This window comes from Galendromus occidentalis, unplaced genomic scaffold (assembly GCF_000255335.2).
Source record: "Galendromus occidentalis unplaced genomic scaffold, Mocc_1.1 scf7180000076583, whole genome shotgun sequence".
In the NCBI taxonomy this organism is placed as follows: domain Eukaryota; kingdom Metazoa; phylum Arthropoda; class Arachnida; order Mesostigmata; family Phytoseiidae; genus Galendromus; species Galendromus occidentalis.
In genome coordinates, this window is record NW_003804572.1 from 334,157 (window position 1) to 358,227 (window position 24,071).

Consider the following 24,071-nt stretch of genomic DNA (forward strand, 5'->3'; position numbering starts at 1 on the left):
CTGGCTGGCTGGCGGGCACTCAGACGGACAGATCGACGGGCTATCCGGCGGGCTCAGCATATGTTCGGGGGCAGCGGCGGGCAGTTCCCCGCCCCCCTCCGAGCGTAGAGGGAGACGGCTGGCTGTCTGCCCGGTGTGTGGGAGGCGTACTCTCGGAGGCGCAAGTGTCTCTCTTTCGGTCTATGAGTGTGTGAGTCTCTGTGTGTGTGTGTCGGTGTGTATGTATGTGTGCCCTGGTAGCAGCTCACCATTGAACCCGCCCGCCCGCTCGCTTGCCCGACAGCCTGCCTGTTTGCCTGCCTTCCTACCCAACCGACCGCCCGTCCATCCGCTCTACGAGCCTAACGGTTTGTTGTGCCCTGTGGAACTGAGGGTCCTCATAGACTGGGTGCAATCATTGTTCATTCGTCAGCATGTTGCATAGTTGGCACCGTGCGGCATCAACTGTAGAAACCAAATGCAGGGTTTGCCGTCTGGGTAAGTTCCGGCGCACTTCCAGCTAGGAGCTCGGGTTTTGAACCAGTGAGTCGGGGCCCTTCTCACACTCTCAAAATGGCGGGCCCTCTGTCTTCAATCAGCTGTATTCTCAAACGACCTGTTCCTCGAAGTTACGTTCTTCATTACACGACGGGAGACTATATTCTAATGGGGAGAGACACCTGGCACCCGAACTTCCATCTCAGATCTACGTACTGAGCTCAGTTTCACGTCTATTGTTAATCAGGAGCGCTAAGTCTTTACAACGAAATCGGCGTAGCGATTCGGTCCGCGGTTGGTGTTGGAGAAAAACTCTTGGAGAAAAACGAGACTTCCTCGATCTGAAAAGTTCCACTGAAGACGCTTTCCTTCTCGATTGGCTCTTCAGAGACCCAGATCGGATTTCGACATGGAATTTCCCGTCTGCGAGAAAATTTCCTGAATCTTTTCTGCTTGAGTCGAGAAAAGCTCTTCCGGACGGAATGGCTACGCTCTCCTCGGGATGGAATCGTCCTATTGCTCAGAGGAGCTAGAATCGATGGAAACGCGTCTTTTTTCGAATTATTCTCCCGAGGTCCGCATTGATTCCGATCCGCGGGTAATTGCAAACTCCACCCATATATATTCTTTGTTCCACCAGTTCCTTATCCTCGCTCTGTTGTCTTATAGACCCGTCTCCTCCGTCTTCTTTCCGACTGGCAAACGGATGCTCGAGCCCGAATTCCTCGGGAGGTCTAGGAACGACTGTCTTCAGGGGCGCCGATTTGTCTCCGATTGGAAGAGCAAACTCCAGAATCCTTCCTTCCTCCCGAATTGAGATTCGTTTGGCGTAGAAGACTTCCCACGCTAGAACGCCTATTCGAAAGCTCGCGACCAAAAGGTTGTTATCGATGAAATCAAACTCCGGTTTTCTCTTCTGCAAGTTCATCGGGGAAGCCGGCTGGATTGCATTCAGATTCAGCCCTCTGGGAATACCAGCGTAACCCCGTTTTTGCTGACCTTGCTCCCGGGTGCGTAAGAGTGATCCTTCGGGATTACCCAGCATTGCAATATCAGCTCGGGGAAGAGTGATTTTTGCCGGTGGATAAGTCCGTCAAGCCGGTACCCCGATGCCTTTGCTCCGCCTCTACCTGAGCTAGGGCTAAATCGTGAGTCTCGTCGTGGAGGCGAGGTCGGAGCTGAGCTCGACAAACTCACTCATCGAATCGCCTAGAGGGAAATTCGGTCCGTTCCGTACGGATACGTTTCCTCACTGAGGCCAATGTGGCGAGTCCAGAGCATTGGCCGACTTTCAGGAAGATTACCCCTGAGACTCGGGATGGCAGTCGACGAAACACAGAACGGACGAGTTTCCATGAGCATGTTGCTCGAGATGCGAGGCAATTCAGGAAGGAGTGCTCCGGCACTCCCTTTTCATTCGCTGTCGCGACTCGCTTGTGAATTCGCCGGCTTCCGGCGTTGCTTTCGAATTCCGCTCGGATAAGGACAGAACTCGCCATCAGCAAAGCAGATAGCAATCGTCGAGAGTTTTATTTCTGCTCCTGCTCTCGGGAGGGTATATACCCGAAGGCTGAAGGATTGCGGAGCCGTGGAGTTTTTCCCAGACCATTACGTGATCCCACCGGATCTCCACATCGTCTCACCGTGGATGAAGATCTGCAGGTGGGAAACTTTCCGTCAGATCACGATAGTTTCCCATCACGCAACGAGGAGATTCGCTCCGCGAGCCTGCCAGTTTTCTCGCTGGAAGCGAGTATGAGAATTCCGAGATTTCATGCGCCTGGGAAGATCTTACAACTATGCCTAAAGTGGGACTCTTCCCCTCTAAGGCTCAGGCGATAGTGACCGTTAGAGCTCTTTGGCATATCAAGGGCAACAACTTAGGGAATATTCCAAATCCACAGAAGCCCCGATTGGGAGAGTATGCGAACAACACGATGTATCTCGCTGGGTCGGATCGATACGAGCTCCGTGTCTCGATTCCTATGAGTATCCGCGATAGAGAGCAGCGACTTGTGTTCGCGGGAGCTCGTCTGATAGCTGACTCGATCGACAAAGTGGAGGAAGAAGAGCTTTCCGAGAATGACCTAGAGTCCTAGAAAACTTCGTTGACCAATTGCGATCGGATAGTCCTTGTCAACTCTTGCTCTGGGAATCGCCACTTGGCTGGAAATCTGGCTCCCTCTTCAATTACTGCTCCTTCCACATGCTACGCAAGCGAAGAACTGGCCGTAACTCATTTCCACTATTCCCAGAGGTGCTGGAGTCATCCGGGCAAGTCTCTATATATATATTCTTATTCCCTTCGGATACTCACAGCAAATTCTTGAAGCTCGGAAACCCCTGTCCTGCACGTTTCGATCGCGGAAGAGGACAGGATGGAGACCCCTGCCCCGACAGTCGACGCGAAAGCAATGAGCACGATTTCCTCGATGAGCGTCCGCGGAAACTCGGAACTTACCGGAATTCGCTCTTTCCCAGGGAACTTCCGGCCATTTCCATAACAACTCCACATGCAGTTGGACGCAACGTCATCGATAGCTTGAATGGAGAACATTCATGATCAATTGAGTGTTGTAGAGAACATCTGCACACAAAAACAGCCGTCGCAACAGTCTAATCAGACTGGCGGCGACATTTTCATCTCAACTGACGACCTTGATCCACTCACTCATCAGCAACATGTGACACGAGATACGCGAGCTGGTGAAGCCGATCATAGCGGCACCTTTAGCAAGGATTCGAACCTCGTCGATAAATCACAACAGTCACAGCTCGAATACTGCTTGAAGAAATCCAATGGCAAAACAGTGATGACGGGGGGTAAAATCTCTGTGAGGACTGGCGAGCTGGCGGAAACATCCCAAGTGATAAGGATTCAACAGGTACACTACGTCGGAAAAGTGATAAATTCGGAAAATCAGGATGTCATCAACAACCAGGCCGCAAACAACAGCAACAACAACAATAATCATAGCATCAGCAGCTGCTCCAGCACTTTGGCCGATGGCTGCAGCGGCAGTAACAGCAGCGGCAGCAGCACAAGCATCAACAATATCGGACTAGCTCTCGCCGGGAGCGACGGCAGCACGGCCATCTGTACCACGAATGGAAATGGACACGATAAGCAGCAGAACATAGTCGCAAAAGTGACTATTCTGCCAAGCGCGTTCGATCAACTTCTGATGTCAAGTCCCGAGCCGCAGCAGCAGCAACAACAACAACAGCAGCAGAAACAACCGCACCAGGAGCAGCTCCCCATGGAGAGCCCAACGTCGTCGACAGACCAGATCGAGTCGCAGAACACGGTGTATTTCGAAGGAATTCTCGACGTCGACGCTCTCGGCGGCAACGCGAAGATCTTGCGCGCCGCCGACGGTATGATTCCCGCGAAAATCATCCAAACCAAACCAGCCCGAGTCCGTACTTTCCAGAACGCCTCGGTTCTCCTGGACGCCGAGCCTTCTGAAGCCGGTGTGGGTTCCCAGACTATAAGCAGCATACGACCGGTCTGTATCGTGAATAAGCCCGATCAGCACAGCGGCGACGTTGTTCGCGGAATCGATGCTCTCCGGCCGGGATTCAATTTGCAGCTCCGACCAGACGCAACATTTTCGGTGAAAGTCGCAAACTCAGCCCAACGTCTCGATTTGACGCCTACGATCATCAAACCCGAAGCTGGGCTCGTCGACGTGACCAGCTGTTTGACGTTCGGGTCCGTCTCCGAGGATTCAGCGGCCGCTCACGCGACGGCGACTTCTACAGCAACTCCCAAATCATCGGAGATCGCTGAAAGTGACCTCAAGGAAAAAGCCGCCGTCACTGACGACAACATCGGGAACAACAGCGGAAGCTGCAGTAGCAGCTGCGGCGGCGGCGGCGGCAATAGCAACAATAACAACAACAACAACGGTGACAGTAAAGATTTACCAACGGAAGCCATCCTGAAGGCGGCCAGACAGTTGCTACTCCATAGACCGATTCACAATCCAATCGACAGCAGAGCGACTCGTTCCCCGGACGCGTTACGCTGTGCGGTGTGCAACAAGCAGTTTTCAACAACGTCGGCTTTGACGAAGCACAAACTCACGCACTCAAACGAAAGAAAGTTCGTATGTCAGCTCTGCTCAAAGGCGTTTAAGCGACAAGATCACTTGTGAGTACAGTCGGTTTTTTATTCGTTTTCGCCCCGGGAGTATCATGCTCATTCGATGAGTTTCTTAGTCAGGGTTTGAATCTTTCAGAAATGGACATTTGTTGACTCATAGAGAGAAGAAGCCATTCGCCTGTGATACGGATGGTTGCGACAAGTCGTATTGCGATGCACGCTCACTTCGTCGTCACAAGGATCACCACCACAACCCTTTGACTGTATCGACGAGCCAGGCGAACTCGTTCAATGACAGCTCCAAAGTAAGGTTTCCGTAGGCTCGACCTTACCATTATTTCCTCCTCATCACGGTGAAGTTTTCCGCGGAAGAACCCTTCCTCTTTCGGTAGCTGGCCAATCGAGGCGGAAAGACGGAGAGCAAATAAGTATTTTCCTCCACTGCGACAAGTCACTAAGGGGATTATAATCTTCGGAGCGAGCCTAGAGATTCTATTCCTCCCCTTCTCCTCGTTATGATCGCCAGCAAACAGCGCGGATTAGAGCGAAACCCTTGGCTGCCCCACCAGGCTCGTCGTGGGGACTCGCGACGGATTTGAAGAGAGAAAGAGAGCATCAAAGATACCACTCCATCCAGACGAACGTATCCGAACAAAAGAATTCTTCCGAAGATATTGCTCGGATAGAGCCAGAGACTCTAGTTTATACCGAGAAGTTCAAGCCTTCAATTGCACGCTTACCAGCCGCATTCCCTTGTGCTCTTTGTTTCCTCTCTGCTTGCCTACTGTCCCGCGGCGCAAGGACGAGAGACCGGGATCCGGCGTGGCATCAGAAATCTATCCCGACATCACCCGATAGGAGATGTCAGTTCCTATGGAAATCCGACAGAAAAGCCATTTTCCAACGGAAAATTTTCCAATGGAAACCCGATGAAGTCACTCACCTCGAGCGAGTCGGCTGCCGGGTTCCAACCGATCAACCTCCCGCGTTACACAGCATAGATTCACGGAATGAGAGCGGTCACGGCGAATCTACGTTTGACGTCCAGACCGCTCTGACCACTCCGCCATCCGTCGGTTCCTTGGCAGGACTTCGTTAGTGATCGCCGTCCCACGAGCGAGATGCCGCGCCTTTCCAATCGGGCTCCGATGCTGCTGTGACGCCCTCAAGAGCGTACCCCAAAGGTGGAGACAGCTCCTGAATACGCACAGTAGAACGTCGTTATAGACATCGAGGGACCTGCCGAAAGGGTCGTATCCGAGGTCCGTTACGTCAGAACATGGGCTCGGGGGCGGAATGTATTCGAAGACCCATTATGACTGCTTCGATCAGCTTGGGATCAATGACTTAGGTACATCCTAAGTCCGTCATCGGCCCCGCTTAATCCGAGACTGTGGTACGGGGAGCCCCTTGGGCTCGGCTGGAGCCGAGCCATCGGTCTTCATTTCTTCCGCGTCCGATTTTGCGGGATTTTCTGCTCGGGGTCATTATTTGTGGTCAGGATTTTTATTCTCAATATTATTTACGAGTCGATACTAATGGATGCGATCTGAAAATCTCAGCAGGTCCTCAAGGACAACGCTTCGAAGAAATCCCCGAAACCATGCAGCAACGGAAACAGTGTTCTACTAGATTTACTTCAATCTAAAACTCAGAAGGACAAAAAGTGAGTTCAAAATTCAAACTGAGTCGTGAAACGTGTTCTCTCGCCCGAGGATGTATCGAGTCTGTTCGGCTCATCTATGGATTCGGCTGATTTCAATTGTTCTGATTCGCAGTGAGGATCGCGTAGAATGCACTCTGTGCGATCGATCGTTCAAAAACGTTGCCGCTCTGAACGGACACATGCGATTGCATGGTGGATACTTGAAGAAAAGCGATGACGCGTCGTTTGCTGCTGCCACTAAAGGAGCTCGTACGCAACGGTTACGTTGTGCAATCGTGAAACCAGCCGACACACAAGCTCTGATGCCTCCAACAACTCCGGAGCAAATGTCCAACGGCCAAGTGATTCGTGCACTGCTCGGTGAAGTCATCTCTCAGAGGAGTCGCTCAAAACAGATTGGACAGTTCTCGTTGAAGAATGACAGTGATGTATTTGCGAGCCAGAACGATAACGTCGAATTGCCGCCCACCATCGAGATCCGAAGCCCGCCACCAGGCTTCATCGATTCGGTTCCATCACCGAACATCACGGTCGTGCCCGACGAGCCGGACAACGCCGGCGATTCCATGCTCCGGAGCGAGTCCGCCCTTGCAGAAAGCGAGAACCCTCCCAACGTCAACGTCTCCACGCTGGGATCTGCGGCGCGTGCGAACTCTCCATTCCTACTGTCTCCCGCCGGGGCGAATTCACGTTCGCCCCTAAACAATTTCCGAAGGCATTCCGAGAGCGATTCCATGCCAACGAAGAAAAACCGCGAGTGCCGCATCGCTTCAGACCCGGGGTAGGTCGAAATGACTAGATCCTCGTTCAGTCCGGGACTCTTGGTCCCTCATGGAGGAATTTCCGTAAGGCTCTCCCCTCGAACCACTCTAATTTGCTTCCCCTTCCAGATTCAACCTCGAGCCTCTCTTTGCCGACCTGGGGAGCCTGGCGGCTCACCGCGAGGATGACGAAGACTTCGGTGAACTTTTCGTTGATAATCCAGAGTTTTTCGTCGACTTCGCGGAGGACCCCTTCGAGGATGTTCCATCGACATCAGAAGGCGTTGACCACTCGGGCCAGGACCCCGGGAATTCGTTTGTTTTCGATCCGAAAATCAATTCCGATGATCTGGACTTCGTCGACGAGGATGGCGAGGACTGCGACGACGGCGACGGAGACGAGCAGAAGCCATCGAAGAACGATCTGGATCTGGCGGCCCACGTAATGTCTCTCAAGAACGCAGAGTGCGGGAGCACGATGCTCGAATCGCCGCAGGATCTTCTCTGCCGGGCGGTCAACTTCAAGCCGATCCAGGGTGATCGGAACGAGCCACTCGAGGAAGAAGTGAAGGTGGAGCGAGATGGGGAAGACGAGCGATCGACGTGCGCTCCAGGGGCTAACGAAGAAGACGAAGAGGAAGACGACGAGGAGCACGGATCTCGGCGTAACTCCTGTGCCGAGGACGCTCCACCGAGAAAGAAGCTCAAACCAAAACCTTCACCGCTGTGCATAACACAGTCGTCTTTGGTGGCAGCTCCGGCAATCAACTCACCGACTCCATATCAGTCGTTGCTCCGATCACCTCTTCTGAACACCACGCCGTACTCTCCGCCTCCGTACACCCCACCCCCGATGCTATCTCCCTGCAGGAAAGCAACGGGTCTCTTCTCGAACCTCGAGCACTCGATGTCGGTGGCGTCGACCTCTAAAGGTACACCGAATTCGGAACTTGGCAATGCCCGGGAGAAACAACCACCTCCCAGTGTAGACGGACTAGACGGAGACCAGCGTGCGGATATGTTTTCATCGATTTGTCCGTCTATTTTCGCAGCACCCGCATGGTCGTTCGTACCGGTCGCGGAGTCGATCGCTTCGGATGTGGTTCCGCATGTCAACATCGGGCCCCAATTCCAAGCCGCGATTCCTTCTGCTCAAAGCGGTGCTGTAGAGATACCTAGCACTTCGATCGCAAAACCAACAGAAGACTATGCAGATAGAGATGAAATGGCGGATCTTGTCTGGAAACCAGAGTACGCGCTAAACGTCACCGACGCACAGCGTAAGTTCCTCCTGGGCCTTGATCGTCGATGGCGCGGTTGCTGTCTAGTTTTCCGTCGGTGAATATCGCGATCCTCGAAGAAATAATTGTAATGCGTACGTGTTTCCGATTCTAGTGCAACTGTATCTGCGGATCGCCTCGAGCGGTTTGATCCAGCACGGTGGGGGTCGCAACATTGAATTGGCTTTCCATGTCTTAGCTCTCTGCCGAGGAGATCTAGACGCTGCGGTTCGGGCATTCGTGCAGAGCACACGGGGCTTTGCCTTGCCTCCCGACCACCATCTGCTATCATACAACTATCAAGAAAGTGAGATCTGGAGTCAGAAACAGATCGATGCATTTCATCACGCACTCATCTCTCACGACAAGGATTTCAGGTACGAGATTTTCGGAAGCCCTTTGTCCGGATCAGGAACGCATGTCACCCTATCCGGTGTATGATTACCGAGGAAATTCGCGACTAAAAATCCCATCTTTCCCTTCGGATTTCAGTGCAATAGCTGCGAGGGTTCGCGGAAAGGATATCAAAGCTTGTGTTGAAATGTATTACTTCTGGAAGAAGGTATCCGAGAATTCATGGATCGGCATTCGCCATAGAGCAATAGATCGGGAGAGCGACTGCTCTGCGTCGAGCCCGCATGACGGAGACCGAATTTCTTTGCAGTTTTGTGTTGACGAGTACCGTCGTTTACGTCAGTCCCGAAAGCGCAAAAGTATTCCCACCACGTACGAAGTCACCGCTGATTGCAATGCATGTGCTCGATGCCCGTGCAAAGGAGTCGGATGCTCCATTTGCCAGGATTGTTGCGCCGTGCGAGAGATACCCGGCCGCTCACTCAGCAACTTCAAAGAGGGTTCTTGTTCGTCCGAACAGTATTTCCCGTGCAAAGTTTGCGGCAGGTAATTATCGCCCGGAGGATACTTCAAGGAGACCCTGCTTCGCCTAATCTTTCCGGATATCGGCCCCCGGCTTATTCCCTCTCCACGCCGCGACCCGGGTGGCTCAAAACTCCTTGTGAACGGAGGCCTAATTAGGGAACTTTTTTTGCAGAGTTTTCGAGAAGATCAAGAGCCGCAACGCACACATGAAGCGACATAGCTCTCCAGTTCGCCATACTTTGAATCAATACGACTCAGAATCAGGATTTTCGTTCACGTTTTGAAGTTCAGCTCCAGCGCTTGGGCACAACTTTCTGATAGTCAGAAACTTGTCCCATTACATAACCTGGTGGTTTTCGTAGACATGCCGTTTGTCTTTATCGTAAACACTTCCCTGTTGTCTTTGACAAATCGTTGAGATCCCAGTGTTCGATCCATTATTCGGTGGCGTAGCTCAGCCTGTGGGAGGCGAAATGCCTCTCTCCCGGCGTAGGAACCATTGTTTCAAGAAGATCTCAGAAGTTGTTGAATTTTCAACTTGCCATTATTGTGCAACCATTGATGTTGATACGAGACGCGGCTTCGTTTCATGAACAGCACAATCGATACGATGGAACGCGTGTATTCGAGCTCCTTATACCGCGGGAGTGCAGACATTTTCTCTGCGATAACACGCCGGTACCGTGAAAGACTTATGGCAAGGCGAATCGTTTGAATTACTCTCCGAGGGGAACTTCTCATCATGTGGGGACGCTAGGATACGAGTCCGACGTGCCAAATTCGCCAAGCCAAAAACAATCTAATTGTGAGGAGGAGGGAATGAATTCCATACGCTCATTAGAGGGTTCAGGGTACAACAACTCTGAAAGAGGCTGCTTTCGTGTTGGGAAAAGAGTTGTCGTACACTGCTCCGGCGGGAAGACGACTCTGATTGCGGGGATCAGGCGGGGGCAATCGCGATTCTTCCCTCAGCGTCGGAGGAGCCGTCGTCATTTCAACTGATTTGCGGTGCCAAAAGTCTTGCAGAGCCCACCACATTCTAGGTTCGAAGCTCCGTATCCCCCCCTGTCGGAGGAAAACGCTCCAGTAACCCATTCGTTCTGAAGTGTTGTAGATTGAATATCCATGATCTACCTCATTGAGAGCTGTAAACTTTTGAAGCTCTCCGAAATTCCGGATCCGCTTGGGTCGAAATATGAAACATTCAGAGCCGGAGCGAAACCGCAGCTCTCAAGTCCAGTCGCCGCGCTCGGGCAGGGCGGAGCCAGTTCTCGCTCCCTGGAAGGCTCGGGGAGGAATATAGGTTTTGGTAATCTCCAAGAATGTCATCAGGGTGCTCAAACCGTAATGACCGCGGACGATACGTTGGTGACGGGGCTGGAGCGCGGAACGGTGCCGTTTGTAAACATGTAAACCCTATGCTGCTAGTGTTCGTTCAACTTATAATGGTCGTAGTTTCATTAACGATACTAGTCCCGTACCAGTGTGCGCCGTTCCTACCGTTGTCCGACCAGAAGTTTGCTCCAAGCCATTCACTCGTGCACCAAGTTCTCTTCTTTCGAAACGATTGCGTAACTGGTATACATACACTAACTGGGCAACTGCAAACGTACTCTTAAAAGAAGGGTATATGACGACCCATGATAATTCAACAATGATAATGATCCTGACAACAACAACAATAATAATAATAATGATAATAATATTGATGATAATGATAATATATCGATGTATTGAAACTTATTCTTCAAGATGAGCGAGGCCCGTTTCCGATTCCCAAGATGTGATAGAGTTCAAGACAGATGATTTCTCAATTCGTATCCTTCCTCTTTCATTGTTCACATCGCATCCGAACCCGCAGGATATTAAATCCGTGCCGCTCGAAGCTCGCGAGATCTCTCGATCCCATGGGGAAATTTCCCCGGCGCTGTATGATGGTGGAACAGAAAACACGCAGTTACCGATTCCGAGCCTTCGAGAAGCACGGACAACCTGTCGTCTATCTGATTTGAATCTCAACTATGATCATGTGTCAAACTTAGACGAGGTTGTATCCAGCGAGGGCGAACTGATCAGCCCTTCCCCCGAAGCACCCGAGTTCTTTTATCGATGCACAAGGTTGATAAAGATTTCGACGAGTTTAATATTAGGACCGCGGAGTTCCGCCAAGCAAAACAAGGAGCTCGAAATTACATTTGTATCAAGATTTCTCGTATGTCTTTTACTATATCTTTCAGTATCACGTCCATCAAGACCTTTTTTTCGCACTAAACAGGAACACTAGCGCAGGTCAGATCTCACCAACGTATACATTGATATTTATACGACTGACCTCGAGAACTTTGATTGTAAAGTGGATGATCCCTGTCGAACATTGGAATAAAACGTATTAGCTGTTAACAATCAGATTCAATCAAAAACGATTTCTGCTCGCCTACGCGCTCTTTTGATGATTTGCCGGAGCTCACGAAGCTTCCCGAATCTGCTGGAGACAGATCTCTCTAACTGAACGAAGCAGAAAGAATAGGCATAATACTGTGGCCCCGCACACATATGTGTATTAAATTCCGGGGACTCGTTCTGGTTGTCGATACCCGACACATCTCCGCCAATTTGCGTCATGCAATCTTCGAGAAAGAGAGATGCTGCTCGATCGAAGCGAAACCGTTCCGGGGTTTGGAAGCCGAGAACATCACAGATCATCACATCGTATGCCGTGGCTGTGTTGATTGGACTGGGAGGGATGTGTTGAAGGTGCTGTCGGCAAAGTTCGGAGTAGTAAGTCGCCATCGAGTCATTCCTCGAAGCTTTCCGCGAAGCTCCGGAATTCCTGACCTTCGAGGGACGAAACAGAAGGATGCGCTGTCACTCGATTTATGCATCGAGCCAGTTCTATCGAGAGGGGCTGCTCTCTTATCCATTCGGGGTTCGACTTCGCCGATTTTCAAATTTTCAATGGACTAGGAGCTGTCCAGCTGGACTCTTCAGTATAACCTCGGAATATGCCGGAAAGGGGCCATCGTGTGTCCCTAGATGGTTCTTACAGCGAACTCGCCCTCTCTGGCGGCTGCCGGTTTGATCTCCGAGGAGCCCGTAAACATATTCCAGGGGCTTTGGCACTGAACCCCCCAGAGGAAGTTTCTTCTTGATTTTTCCCCCCTCGAAGGAGCATTCCCCTTTCCTCGCGGGAATTCAAAACGTCACTATGGGGTCCCGAGGGAAGGACCCTTGCATAGCGGTACGTCATTCGGCTCGGAGCTATGTCTGTCTCCACTTTCTCATGTCGGTCAGTTCGCCCGTCAGTTCGTATCTTCCTATCGATTGCACACGCTGCACAAGGACACATCTCGGTGCCTCATCAGAAAACTCGGCGGTATATCAGCGGAGAGCGGAGAGAGACATCCGATGCCCGACAGTCCTCTGCATGTGAATGGAGTCGGCTGGACGCGGCTGAGAGCCTTTGAAAGCAGGAAGTCTTCACGAAGTGATACTGCTGTAGGATTCAATCATTGAATGTTATTCTACGGTTTTATCCGAGGCGACTTACAGGTGAATTCGCAAAATGATGGCTAGAGGAGCACATCATCAGTGGTGAGGTTCAAGGTGGCAGAAGGCGTTTAGATTGGATTCGTTTCGACCCCTCATGCGCACATATGATTCCCCTCATCCCTTCATCCCCGTCACACATAGCTGATTCCCGGGACGTCGATATCGTTGGATTCGAGACTCCCTGAGTCAATAATTTTGATTTTCCGAAGCTCTCTACTGCTGTCGCCTTAGCATCGGTCCTCTCTATGGCAGTCAGGACAAGTTTGGCAGAAGATCCGCTCGGGGCTTGCCGGACTCAATGCTGACCGTGGTGATACTTCTCAACTGCTTCGGTCTTTGGAATGGCTCGAGTGAAGCGGACTCCGAGACGACTAGACGAGCGACTGGGGCGGTTTCGAGGTTAGGCGTGTCCTTAGCACGCCCTCCCTCTTCCGCAACACGAACAAGAAAGGCGAGCTCGGATCGAATCTTAAAATCGGAAGGATTTTCGAACATAACATGTAAGAACATGGCATAGAGAAGTAGCGCCCCGGACTCCGATTCTGATTGTCGCCGTGTGTTGGAAGAGCATCGAATTCTGAAGCTTGAAGACACTGGTTAGCTGAAGCTATCCGTTTACGCTAGAAATATTCTTCCAGCAAAGAATGATCCTTCTGGTATGCATTTCGCGGTCTGCAAGCGACCTTCTCAATTGATTGCCTCCTCCCCATGATATAGGCTAGGTTCCAGAGTTCAGTCTCCACTCTTTCCCTTCCCTGAAAACTTCGAAAATCCATGGGGGATGCGGAGGCGCCCATGGAATGGAGATCGGAGCGCGTATGTGCGTTCTTATCTGTTCATTGTCGGGTCAGTATCTCCGCAGAGCTCGTCTACATAGAAGCCCGAGTGTCGTCGAGATCACTTTCGTGATATCGAGTCTTCGCAGCTCGCAGCAGCTACTTTTCAGGGTTCGACTAGGTGAACTAAGGCTCCGACGCCAGATCTTCATGATCGCCGATTAGCCATCTGGGGGTTCCGATCACCCCCCGAAGTCGAATCGCGCATCATGCGGCGCTCTCGTAAAGTACCAAGATTCTATGCGGTCGTTCCTCCCGAACTAGCGGAGCACGACGAGCAACCATCGCTGCTGCTGCCGCGGTAGTACTGCTCCTGTCGGTGGTGGTGTGTGTTAGTGAGCGGTGGAACGCCGCTCGTAGAGCCGTCGGGTTGTGTGTGGGTTTCTGCAAGAGCCAAACGAAGATGGCGTTCCCCAAAGGATGGCCAATGTTTCGGGAATTCAGCGAAACGACATAGTTCCAAATGTGCTCCAGCTGATTGTGCGCAAGCGAATCATCCCCATGAACTCAAATGGTGGAGTTCGGCAACGTTCTGACGGAAGCCGGTGACAGCGTGCGGCAGCGCCGACAATCTGCAAACACAGGAAGCAACAAGTGACATCAGTTTGTCGGAATCTCTTGTCAAATCTTTAGCTTAAATCTTGCCCGCAACAATGGAGCTCACGGTACCGCCGGAGCCAGAATCGGAAGCAGGCAAACCAGACGGCAAGAATGATTTCGCTGTTGACGTGAAATTCTTGGACGATTCCGTGAAAACGTTCCAATTGTCGCTCAAGGAAGAGGGTCAGATCCTATTCGACCAAGTCTGCCACTACCTCAATTTGGCCGAAAAAGACTATTTCGGCCTCGGCTACCAGGACACGCAAGGAGTCCGCTACTGGCTCGACTACGGTAAACGAATGGGCGATCAGCTCGGACTAGCCAATAGGAATCAGCCCCTGATGGAGTTCGAAGTGAAGTTCTACGTGCCCGATCCCACTCAACTCGAAGAGGAGTACACCCGGTACCTGTTCGCTCTACAAATCAAAAAGGATCTCGCTCTGGGAGATCTCGTCGCGGAATCTGAAAACGTCATCGCTCTCCTCTGTTCGTACGTTGTTCAAGCTACATTCGGTGATTACGTTCACAGCGAATGCGGTGACGGCGAATATCTGTCGAAAACGAAATTCACACCCAAACAAACGCGGCGTTTCGAAGAGCTCGTGATGAGCTATCACAAAAAGCACGTCGGCCAGTCACCGTTCGATGCCGACTTGAACCTTTTGGACCACGTCCGAAAATGTGAGCTCTACGGCGTCAAGATAGTGAGCGCACGAGACAACGGACAGGTCGTTCTCAACCTTGCCGTGGCGCACATGGGCATTCTCGTTCTGCAGAGTTCGACGCGAATCAACACGTTCTCATGGTCGACGATACGGAAATTGAGCTTCAAACGCAAGAGGTTCCTCATCAAGTTCCATCCCACCGAAGGTTACGGCTACTACAAGAAAGTCGAGGAGTTCACGTTCGATTCGAGGAACGCAGCAAAGAGCTTCTGGAAGCGCTGCGTTGAAAACTACTGTTTCTTCAGATTGAGCGAACTGCCGAAGGCTCCCGTCAGACGAAACACAACGAAAATCTTCTCCAAAGGTTCCTCGTTCCGCTACTCGGGTCGCACCCAACAGCAAGTGCTCGAGTTCGCACGCGACGCATGCGAGCCGTCGCGGGGCGCAGCGTTCCGTAGGACTCTGACCCTCCGCCAAGGCTGGCCATCGATCGGGAAGCACTCCGTAGACGCTCCGAGTCGGGGTAGCGCCTACATCACCGCGACCCCACCCCCCGCGTCTACGTCGTCACCGATCGTGGAAGAAAAACGATTAGCTCGAGAAGATCAACACCGGAGATCGCTGACCTCGAGGAGTGACCACGGGAATTCCCGTCCACAGAGCTTGCGGCTAATCGCAGAGACGAACCGAGTCGGGAACTTCTTGGCCGACGACGGCCCGGCCAGGAACCTGTTCCTGGAACTGCACTCGTCGCCAACGCAAACCCCGTCGAACAACAGCAGACCGAATTCATTGCAAGTCGAGGAGACTAGCTACTACGTGTCTAAAGAATTGCTCATGACCGAACGCACGTATAAACGCGACCTGGAGATCATAACTTTTTGGTTCCGTAATCATTTCGACAAGACAATCGGGTGTCAGCAATCGGAGGACGAGAACTCGGTCGCGGACGTAGCTTTCATTCAACAGCTTTTCGCCAATTTAGAACCGATGTTCAAACATCACTGTCATCTCTTGAGGGACTTAGAACATCGGATAGCTGCCATGGAGGGGCGACCAGTGACCGGAGTCAACCCGGTGAGCCTGGAGGATGTCGGGAGTCTTCTCTGGGAATACTGCGACCTTCTCGTTCCGATTTATCAAGAGTACGCGAGCAAACTGCTCAGCTTACTGGAAGCGTACGAGGAAGCGTTCAACTCAAGCGCCAGCTTCCGTTGTAGCATCGAGAGTTTCGAGATGCATAAATCGTGTTACGTGCCCCTCACGCTACTCTTCACCAGACCGCTCCACAGACTGTCTCACTACGCGCGCACTTGCTCGAAATTGGCCAAGTGTTACCACGCCAACCATCCGGACAGCATACACTGTCGGAATGTCATCCAAAAACTGAAACCGGTCATCACGCCGATGAACAGCGAAGCTCAGAAAACGAAGAACCGGGTGAAGCTCATGGAGCTCGAGCGCGATCTCAAGGACGTGGACGGAATTCGCAAGAAGCAGTTCCTGCTCGAAGGCTGCCTACTGAAGCTCTCGAAAAAGGGGTTCCAGCAGCGGATGTTCTTCCTGTTCGACGATTGCCTCGTGTTCGCTGACCGATGTCCCGACAGTCCAGGTTTAAAGTTCAAAGCTCGCGGCCAAGTACAGCTGAGAGGCGTTGTGGTGGAGGCCAGTGAAGCGCGAATGGGAAACGAATACTGCTTCACACTTTACGCCCCTCAGCGCGCACTGACGTTGGCCGCACCTTCGGAAGATCAACGACGCCGCTGGCTGACTGCTATCCAGCGAGCCGTGGACGCGTGCTCTTTCCCTGATGAAGAAATTCACGTGTACAGCACGCTTCGTTCCTGTTCTTCGTCGGATGCATCTCTTGACACGGCTAATAACAACCACATTAACAACGGTAAAACCAACGGCGCTGGTGGCCGCCACGAAGACAATGACGTTGACGCTGAGCTCCGGAACAATGAGCGTAACATAATGAGCGATCAGAACATCGTGGTCAACGGCAGCACCGTCAACAACAACAACAGTATCAACAACAAGAACAATAATAATAATCAATATCTCCATCTTAACAAGAGCAACCAATACCCTCGTTGTAACACAACCCTTCATGTTTGCTGGCTTCGTCAAGTGAGCGCCGCCCGGGACGATTACGAGAAGGCCGGTCTCACCCAGTGCATGTCCGGATACCTTCTGCGTAAATTCAAGCATTCGACCGGCTGGCAGAAATTGTGGATAGTTTTCAGCGACTTCAGCTTGTTCTTCTATAAGTCATACCAGGACACGACGCCGCTCGCTTGCTTGCCACTGCTTGGTTATAGTGTTGGTTTTCCGGATGCGGCAGATAACATTGACAAGTCCTTTGTAATTAAGCTACAGTTCAAGTCGCACACGTATTTCTTCCGAGCCGAGAGCGAGTACACTTTCCAGCGATGGCTCGAAACCATTAGGACGGTCATACACGATCCTAACTGAAGATTTAGATCTGTTAGGCTCATCGGGTAACCCTTGGAATATGACACGATAGGCTCGGAACTCGCGGCGAACGAGTGACATTAGTGCCGATGTGTATGAGAAGCAAGGTGTCGTACAGCCAGCTCTGCTCTTATGCTGCCCAGTCTGCTCATGAAGCTTTTTTACAATTTTGTACCAATCCACGTATCACGTTATGATATGGCTGCATCATTTTCGAATTTCTACAGAGTATGTCCTTCCTTCAGAGTATGGGACTTGAGGGTATAACCCCGTATCGATGACGCTCCCACATCTCAAACGGGGCAGAGCGGCCGTTCGCTGTTCAGTCAAGAAGCAACTTCATTATTGAAGCCTTTTTACACAAGCAGATCTAATGGAAGGTGGAGCACAATGGGAATCGGTGGACTATAGATAAGGCTCCACTGACCTCAGTGTCGAAAGGTTTATATTGAGCGTCATATGCTTTGCCCTATCACGGTATGGATCGTTGAATAAACAGAATTTCTATGCAAACCTTCATTTTCCCAGAATCGATTCCGCAGCAAATGGATGAGGACGCGGACGATAGGTCCCGGGGCGCATGGATAAGAAAGCGGGCGGACGAGGGGACAGCGAGATCGAACAGATAGAGGTAGCATTTTTGGGGCGAGAAAAACGTGACACATTTCCGGAATTTCTTGTACGATTCAGTCTTCGATTCATGAAAAATTACCGAGCTCTGCTGTCGATTGGACAACATTCCTGCATGCGGCTGAAGCCCTGTCCGCAGTTTCCCATTTTCGCCACGAGCCACTATTTCCGAGCGAGTACGAGCTTACTCCCACACCACGGTGTCGATACCGGTCGAATAAATCGAAAGAGTCCCTTGTTCGAATGCGCCTTGCTGTTGTTTAGGCGATTACGGCGACGGCCACACATCTTGCCGCTTTCGGATCACAGAGGACAGAACAGCATCACGTCTTGTCTAACAATGCATAGAAGTGATAGAAATTTCATCGGCTACGTCAGAATGTTCCCGCAAGTCACCATCGACTCCAAAAGAGGAACAGAAAATCGGATGCAGCCGGACGAAGCTTTCGAAGCGGACATTAATTTAGAAACAGAGCGGAACTGGTCATAGGAACAACGAACCGATCGAGTGGGAGCAGCAGTTTTCAAGGAAGTCGAGTGTTCGGCGATCACTTCATTAGCAGCCCTGACATGAGAACTAAGTAAGCTAAAGTTAGGAATGCACTGGAAATGTTTTTGTCCGAATCCTAAATAGCCGTCAAATAAATTGGACGCGGCTTTCGAAATACACTGCTTCTATTTTCGAATTAGAAATCGCTTAACGGTTTGCAAATCTTTCTAGAACGTGGACCGAACGACAGCGAGTAATTCTCACGAGTCGTTTGGCTGTTACGGGGGAACTGGGGAGGCACTTCCACATTGACCGTGCAAAAACTCGTACTGTGGGATACCAATCGGAAGCGGCTGGTCGATCCATTGATTGAAACAATGGCAGTCACTTCCCCCTGCCTCGTTCCGACAACTCCCGGCCCGACCAACGGAACCGATGTGGAATTGCCGCTCTTCAAACATCGTCTGGCGAAGCGCGCTTCGCAGTTTGCCCCGCCCGGGATGTTCACCTGCGAACGCCCGCGTATGTACGAAGCGACGCCACAATGGATATCATGGGAAATTTCTTGATTCTCCTCGGGAACAATGAAACCCGGAAAGCCCAGTTGACCACTTATTTCATTCACCGTAAGGATCTCCCGAGTGTGTTTGTCATTATGAAACCCGATGATTCGGCCGGTGAGGACTCGGAGGGCGCGGAAGACAGCGTCGTCCTGATCTACTGCGCCTTGACTCTCACCTCGGTGCGCTCACCGCTCACTCATATGAGCGACGCGCGATGGATATGGCTCCGATCAGTAGACTCCAAACCCTCTCGCCGCTCATTGAGTTCTCGCGTTTGTTGAGAAGTCGCTCCGCGGACGATTATCCCGGAAGCGGCTGGCTCGCGACGGGCTTTCCGGAGCTGATTGATCGTTTGCGGTTCCGACAATTAAACGGGGTGGTCTTAAGGATACGGGAGGATCTCGTTCGAGTTGCTTAAAGGGAGCCCCCGAGGTTATTCACTTCGTGTTTGCATCCGAGGGGACTGAACTTGCAGAATATTCCCAAATCGGTTCGGAAGGACGCTGTACCGTCCGTGGACGGAGCCTCCCGTGAAGTCACGAGGAGTCACGGATTTTCAAATCTCGGCTGTCTTCACGGAGCCTCGATGTCGATTCGGCGTTGGGATCACGATCACCTGTACAACTAATGGTTTATTCGAACTCTCGGTCAGCCCGTCCCCTACGCACCTCTGGGAGCTCCTACAGAACGGGTCGCAGAAAATTGCTACTCCTTCGTTTCTCCCGATCGCGTTGCATTGAGGTACTCCTGGCGAACTCGAGGACGCTGGGGGAAACTCATATTGACGCAGTGCAGAGACTTTTGTTTGTGAGTCGATTAGTGAAGATGTGTACGTGGAAAAAATGAGACCTCACCCGTAGCCGGAACCGACCGCCCATGAGTACCGCTCGAAATCACGCCAGACTGAGAATGAGTCACATCTGCATGACAATGCCCGCACTCCCAAAGAGCGTTTTAGGTGGATCGAATCTCCCGTAGAATTGGTTCGGAGCCTGCCCTATCAAATGGGATGGACTTTCCCAGCATTCCGGAGTCGTCATGAAACAGCGCGGCGCCTCTCAAGGACAAGCGGATACAACCCTCTTCTCGAAAGAAGCAGAATCGATTCGGGGAAGTAACGGGATATTCCCGATCCGTGCGCGTTGACGCAAGCCTAGTCGACAGGAATTGGAATCAGATGAGTCCACCGGACGGGAGAGCAGCATCTGAGCACGACCGTAGGCCGCACGGAATCGAGCAGTTCCGGACGAATGAGAGCCGGAACCTCCCAGATGATCCGACGGGCTGAATGAACTTGTCGGAAGCTCACTTTCATGTCGATCCGGAGAGCTAATGTTTGATTTGCGGTGGCTGCGGCTCGCTCTTTCACCGAGTGCGACCCAGTCAGCCACGCGTCGCTCTCGCGCGCGACCTCCACCCGCATTCTGGATGATTTCTGACTTGTGACTTCTAGAGCTTCTCGTGTCGGAATATATTTCCTCTGCTCTTCACAGTGTGACGATAAAGATTTCTTGTGAGGGGGAACCTCGACCGACCATGGATTCGCTTCCGACTCACAGAAACAGGAGGTCGGCAGTGTTTATTCTGGTGCGATCGCTTTCCATCGAATGCGACCGCGCAGATTGATTCCGATCCGCAGTTGCAGCCAGCCACTTCAATGTCCAAATAAACCGAATTCGTCGTGAGACCGATCGAGTATCGTTCCGTCCGTACTGATTCGCTGTGGTAGTAGCCAAAACTACGGCGTGCAGTCTCTCGCCAATCACTGTTTCTGCTCAATTGGCGGCCAGATAGTCGGTGGGCTCGCCGCAGTTTTTATTCAATATTATTTTTATTCATTTCAATCGACGGATTCGTTCTTGAGCGTTCGGCGGTGGCGAGCTGGTCGAAGGTGACAGAGCGGCGCCTGCATCATGACTCGGCTGTTTCTCTTTTCTCTTAATTTCGTAACTAGCGTCTGAACGATGAAGTCTGTCGATGCAGCTGAACACTCGTCAGGCGACGATCGGAAAGAGGCTTGAGGAAAGGATCGATGGACAAACGGACTGACAGGCGAGCAGACAGGCAGCCTGATGAAGAAGCGACTAGGGCCCAACTAGGTCCTGGTAGTCTTCTAGACAGACAGTGGATCTAGCAGGGCGTCAGGAAAATCAAACAAGCGAGAAAGAAGCTGACGAAGAAGCGGTTTCGCGCTATCTGCAAGCCCTCACCCCTCGCGGTGAGACGCGCTGCTGGGCGGCAAAGCTCACAGCCACCAGTTGGTGGGATCGGACGACGGGACTCACACCACCACCACCGTCACTTACGGCAGTATAAGAACCCCGCTTGTTGAGGGCGACGAGCGAAGGCTGCAAACGTCGTTGTGCACTTGATAAGGCATGGATTGCCGAGCGGGTCTACGGGAGTATTCGAGATACTTTCCCATGTGAATTCGGTGCGCGATCCCGACTCGGTCAGACGTTGACGGGGTGGACCATAGGCGTGTTCTGTGCGTGTGTGATCGTTTTTGAATCGTCGTTGAAAATTTACCGTGTTCGACAAACTGGCGGATTTTCCCCATCGAGCGATCGAGCGTTTATGTTGTCGCCGTGCGTGTCGTCGTTGTCGTCTCCGCCGCCGCCGCCTCGATCACCGTCACTGTGCTCCTTCGGCAGCTGATTCTTCGAGCGCTTCTTACGGTTGTGGTCATACGAGTGAGAATAGTGGTAGTTTTGCTTGTTGGTGCTGTCCTACAACTTCCGTTTTCACCTCTTCTTTCGTAATAATCGCCGCCGCCGCCGCCACCGCGTCAGCCGGTGCTGGAACTGCTGAAAATCGAGTTCGATGAGACAGCTGTGGCGAATTCCAGCCTGATGTGATAACAAGTGCGTGCGTTCGTGGGAAAATACTGTTACTCCTACAACGATACGCGATGAAAAGTTCCAGTCGCTGTTGGCTAATTCCCGACACCCGCGTCCTAGTCATCCTCTTCTTCTTTGCCAACAGTCATCTCGGACCCGCAGCGGTCGGGGGCTCGAAACTCGCAGCAGGTGCCGTTGCTCATGCACCGTTCGAAATGCTAACGGGTAACATCTACGCACCGTCGTCGCTGTTAACGTCGCCGTCGCATTCGATAGCCGGAAATCTCAGCTACGAAAATCCGACGTTTCGGCGGGCCAGATCCGTGCTGCAACGCCGACAGTACGGTGGGGAAGATGTCGGAAGATCTTCGGCGGCTGCCTGCGCACGCACAGATGGGGAATGCATGTCTGTACTGCATTGCTATATTTCGGGAGGACAGACTACCCGTCGTTGCGGCGGTTCGATATTCTACGCGTGCTGCTACAAGCCGGTAATGACTCGCAGTTCACCCAATTTCGACCTTGGCTCCGTGCTCGGCTCGGCTAATGCGCTACCAGTTAGTTTCGGAGCTCCCGGTATTGAAACTGAAAAAGCCATTGAAAGCGGCTTCGACGATAACGCTGTTTGCGGCCAGACAAGCAATCACAAAAAACTACAAAGAAGAATTATTGGCGGGGACGACGCGAACTTTGGCGAATTTCCTTGGCAAGCTCACATAAAGATCGGACGCCAGCAATGCGGAGGGGCATTGGTCAGTCATAATTACGTACTCACGGCGGCGCATTGCGTTCATCTCAACCCGCTGCGTCGAATCACCGTCGTGCTCGGTGCGTTCGACATCCAGTCGACTCGGTACGCGCGGAGCTCGTCCGCCCGAACGTACCGGATCGTCGAGAAGAAGATCCATCCGAATTTCGCGTTTTCTGCCTCGCAACCGGACCGCTTCGATGTCGCGCTGCTCCGATTGGATCAGCATGTTCAGTATCAAGAGAACATTTTGCCCGTTTGTTTGCCGCCGCGCGGATGGACATTCGAAGGTTGGCGAGCGACTGTCACCGGGTGGGGGAAAACCGATGCGTCGCTGAACAACCGTTACGGAACGCGAGTTCTTCAAAAAGTGCAAGTGCCCATCATTACGCGACAGGAATGTGAGAAGTGGCATCAGCTCCGCGGCATCCACATCAAGATCTTCCCAGAAATGATGTGCGCCGGCTACAAGGAGGGGAAACGCGATGCATGCGTAGGCGATTCAGGAGGCCCGATGACTTTATTCCTGAACGGTCGATGGACTATCGTGGGAATAACCTCGGCCGGTTTCGGATGTGCGCAGTCTCATCAGCCCGGAATATATCACCAAGTCTCAGTGTCGGTGGATTGGATACTCGCGAACCTCTAGGAACCTGAACGTTCGGCAGTGACATCCCGAACGAGGGCATGACTTATTTCAGAGGAAGCGGCCGCACAGCTTCCATCCGAGATATTATAATTCGCCAGAAAACAGAAATCGTTGTCGTACGATTTTTCAAAGAGGCATCACCTTGAGCTCTGATGTTGGTTTCCGTGGGGCTGTAGTGTTGCCTGTGTTGTTGCGACATGCTAGTCACATGCAGAAGAAAACCGAGAGAGACAAATGAGCTGAAGAGCAAACGAGACGGAGGGGCAAACTTCGTCGAGGAACGACAAGGGAAATTGACGACAACCACGACGATGATGATGATTATTATGCCAGCAGCCAAAGACGAGTCGGGAGCTACACAATTCGCGACAGAAAGCACGGTGAAGGAGAACTTGGAAACGATAGGAACTTCTCTCCTGCCCCGCAGGCTCCCAAGCGGACTATTGTTTCGCGCGTACAGGCTCTTGCCTTGCCGTGCTGAGTGCTCTTTGACCTGTGAATGTTTTGCTCATAATTGTCCCTGAAAGATACCAACTCAGTCCTTCATTAACTTCCCCGCGACGGCAACAACAACAACAACAACAGCGATGACAGAATTCCAGCTGTTTGGAATACCGACGTTTTTTTCCCAAGGGATCATACATACATATATCACTGTCGCTGACCGGCATTGTCTTCAGGCCCGAGCAGCTGGTGTCATGGCGTGTGAAATTGTCGTCGTTCCGGACAGACCCGGCTGATCGAGAGTAATATATCGCAAATTAGATAAGCAAGATTGCCATCTTCGACTGATCGAACGGAACCCGGCATCGGAATCTGGATTGTGAGCACGGGGCTGGAATATGTAGGTGC

The 24,071-nt window shown here is 52.0% G+C and overlaps 3 protein-coding genes across 3 annotated transcripts; all 3 read left to right on the forward strand.

Moving 5' to 3' along the window:
- Positions 1 to 3,023: 3,023 nt before the first annotated feature.
- On the forward strand, positions 3,024 to 9,455 carry LOC100901719 (uncharacterized). The gene is made up of 12 exons (XM_029113370.1): positions 3,024 to 4,335; positions 4,417 to 4,633; positions 4,722 to 4,890; positions 6,151 to 6,251; positions 6,364 to 7,032; positions 7,142 to 7,295; positions 7,380 to 7,944; positions 8,065 to 8,292; positions 8,408 to 8,669; positions 8,785 to 8,854; positions 8,957 to 9,192; positions 9,344 to 9,455. The coding sequence occupies exons 1-12, from the start codon at positions 3,024 to 3,026 to the stop codon at positions 9,453 to 9,455; spliced, it is 4,095 nt and encodes a 1,364-aa protein (XP_028969203.1).
- Positions 9,456 to 14,209: 4,754 nt separating this feature from the next.
- On the forward strand, positions 14,210 to 17,299 carry LOC100901864 (FERM, ARHGEF and pleckstrin domain-containing protein 1-like). The gene is made up of 2 exons (XM_029113371.1): positions 14,210 to 16,681; positions 16,811 to 17,299. Exons 1-2 carry the CDS (start codon positions 14,210 to 14,212, stop codon positions 17,297 to 17,299), a joined length of 2,961 nt encoding a protein of 986 aa, XP_028969204.1.
- A 4,594-nt stretch (positions 17,300 to 21,893) lies between these two features.
- On the forward strand, positions 21,894 to 23,219 carry LOC100902008 (trypsin-1-like). The gene has a single exon (XM_003739748.1). It carries the CDS (start codon positions 21,894 to 21,896, stop codon positions 23,217 to 23,219), a length of 1,326 nt encoding a protein of 441 aa, XP_003739796.1.
- Positions 23,220 to 24,071: the final 852 nt, after the last annotated feature.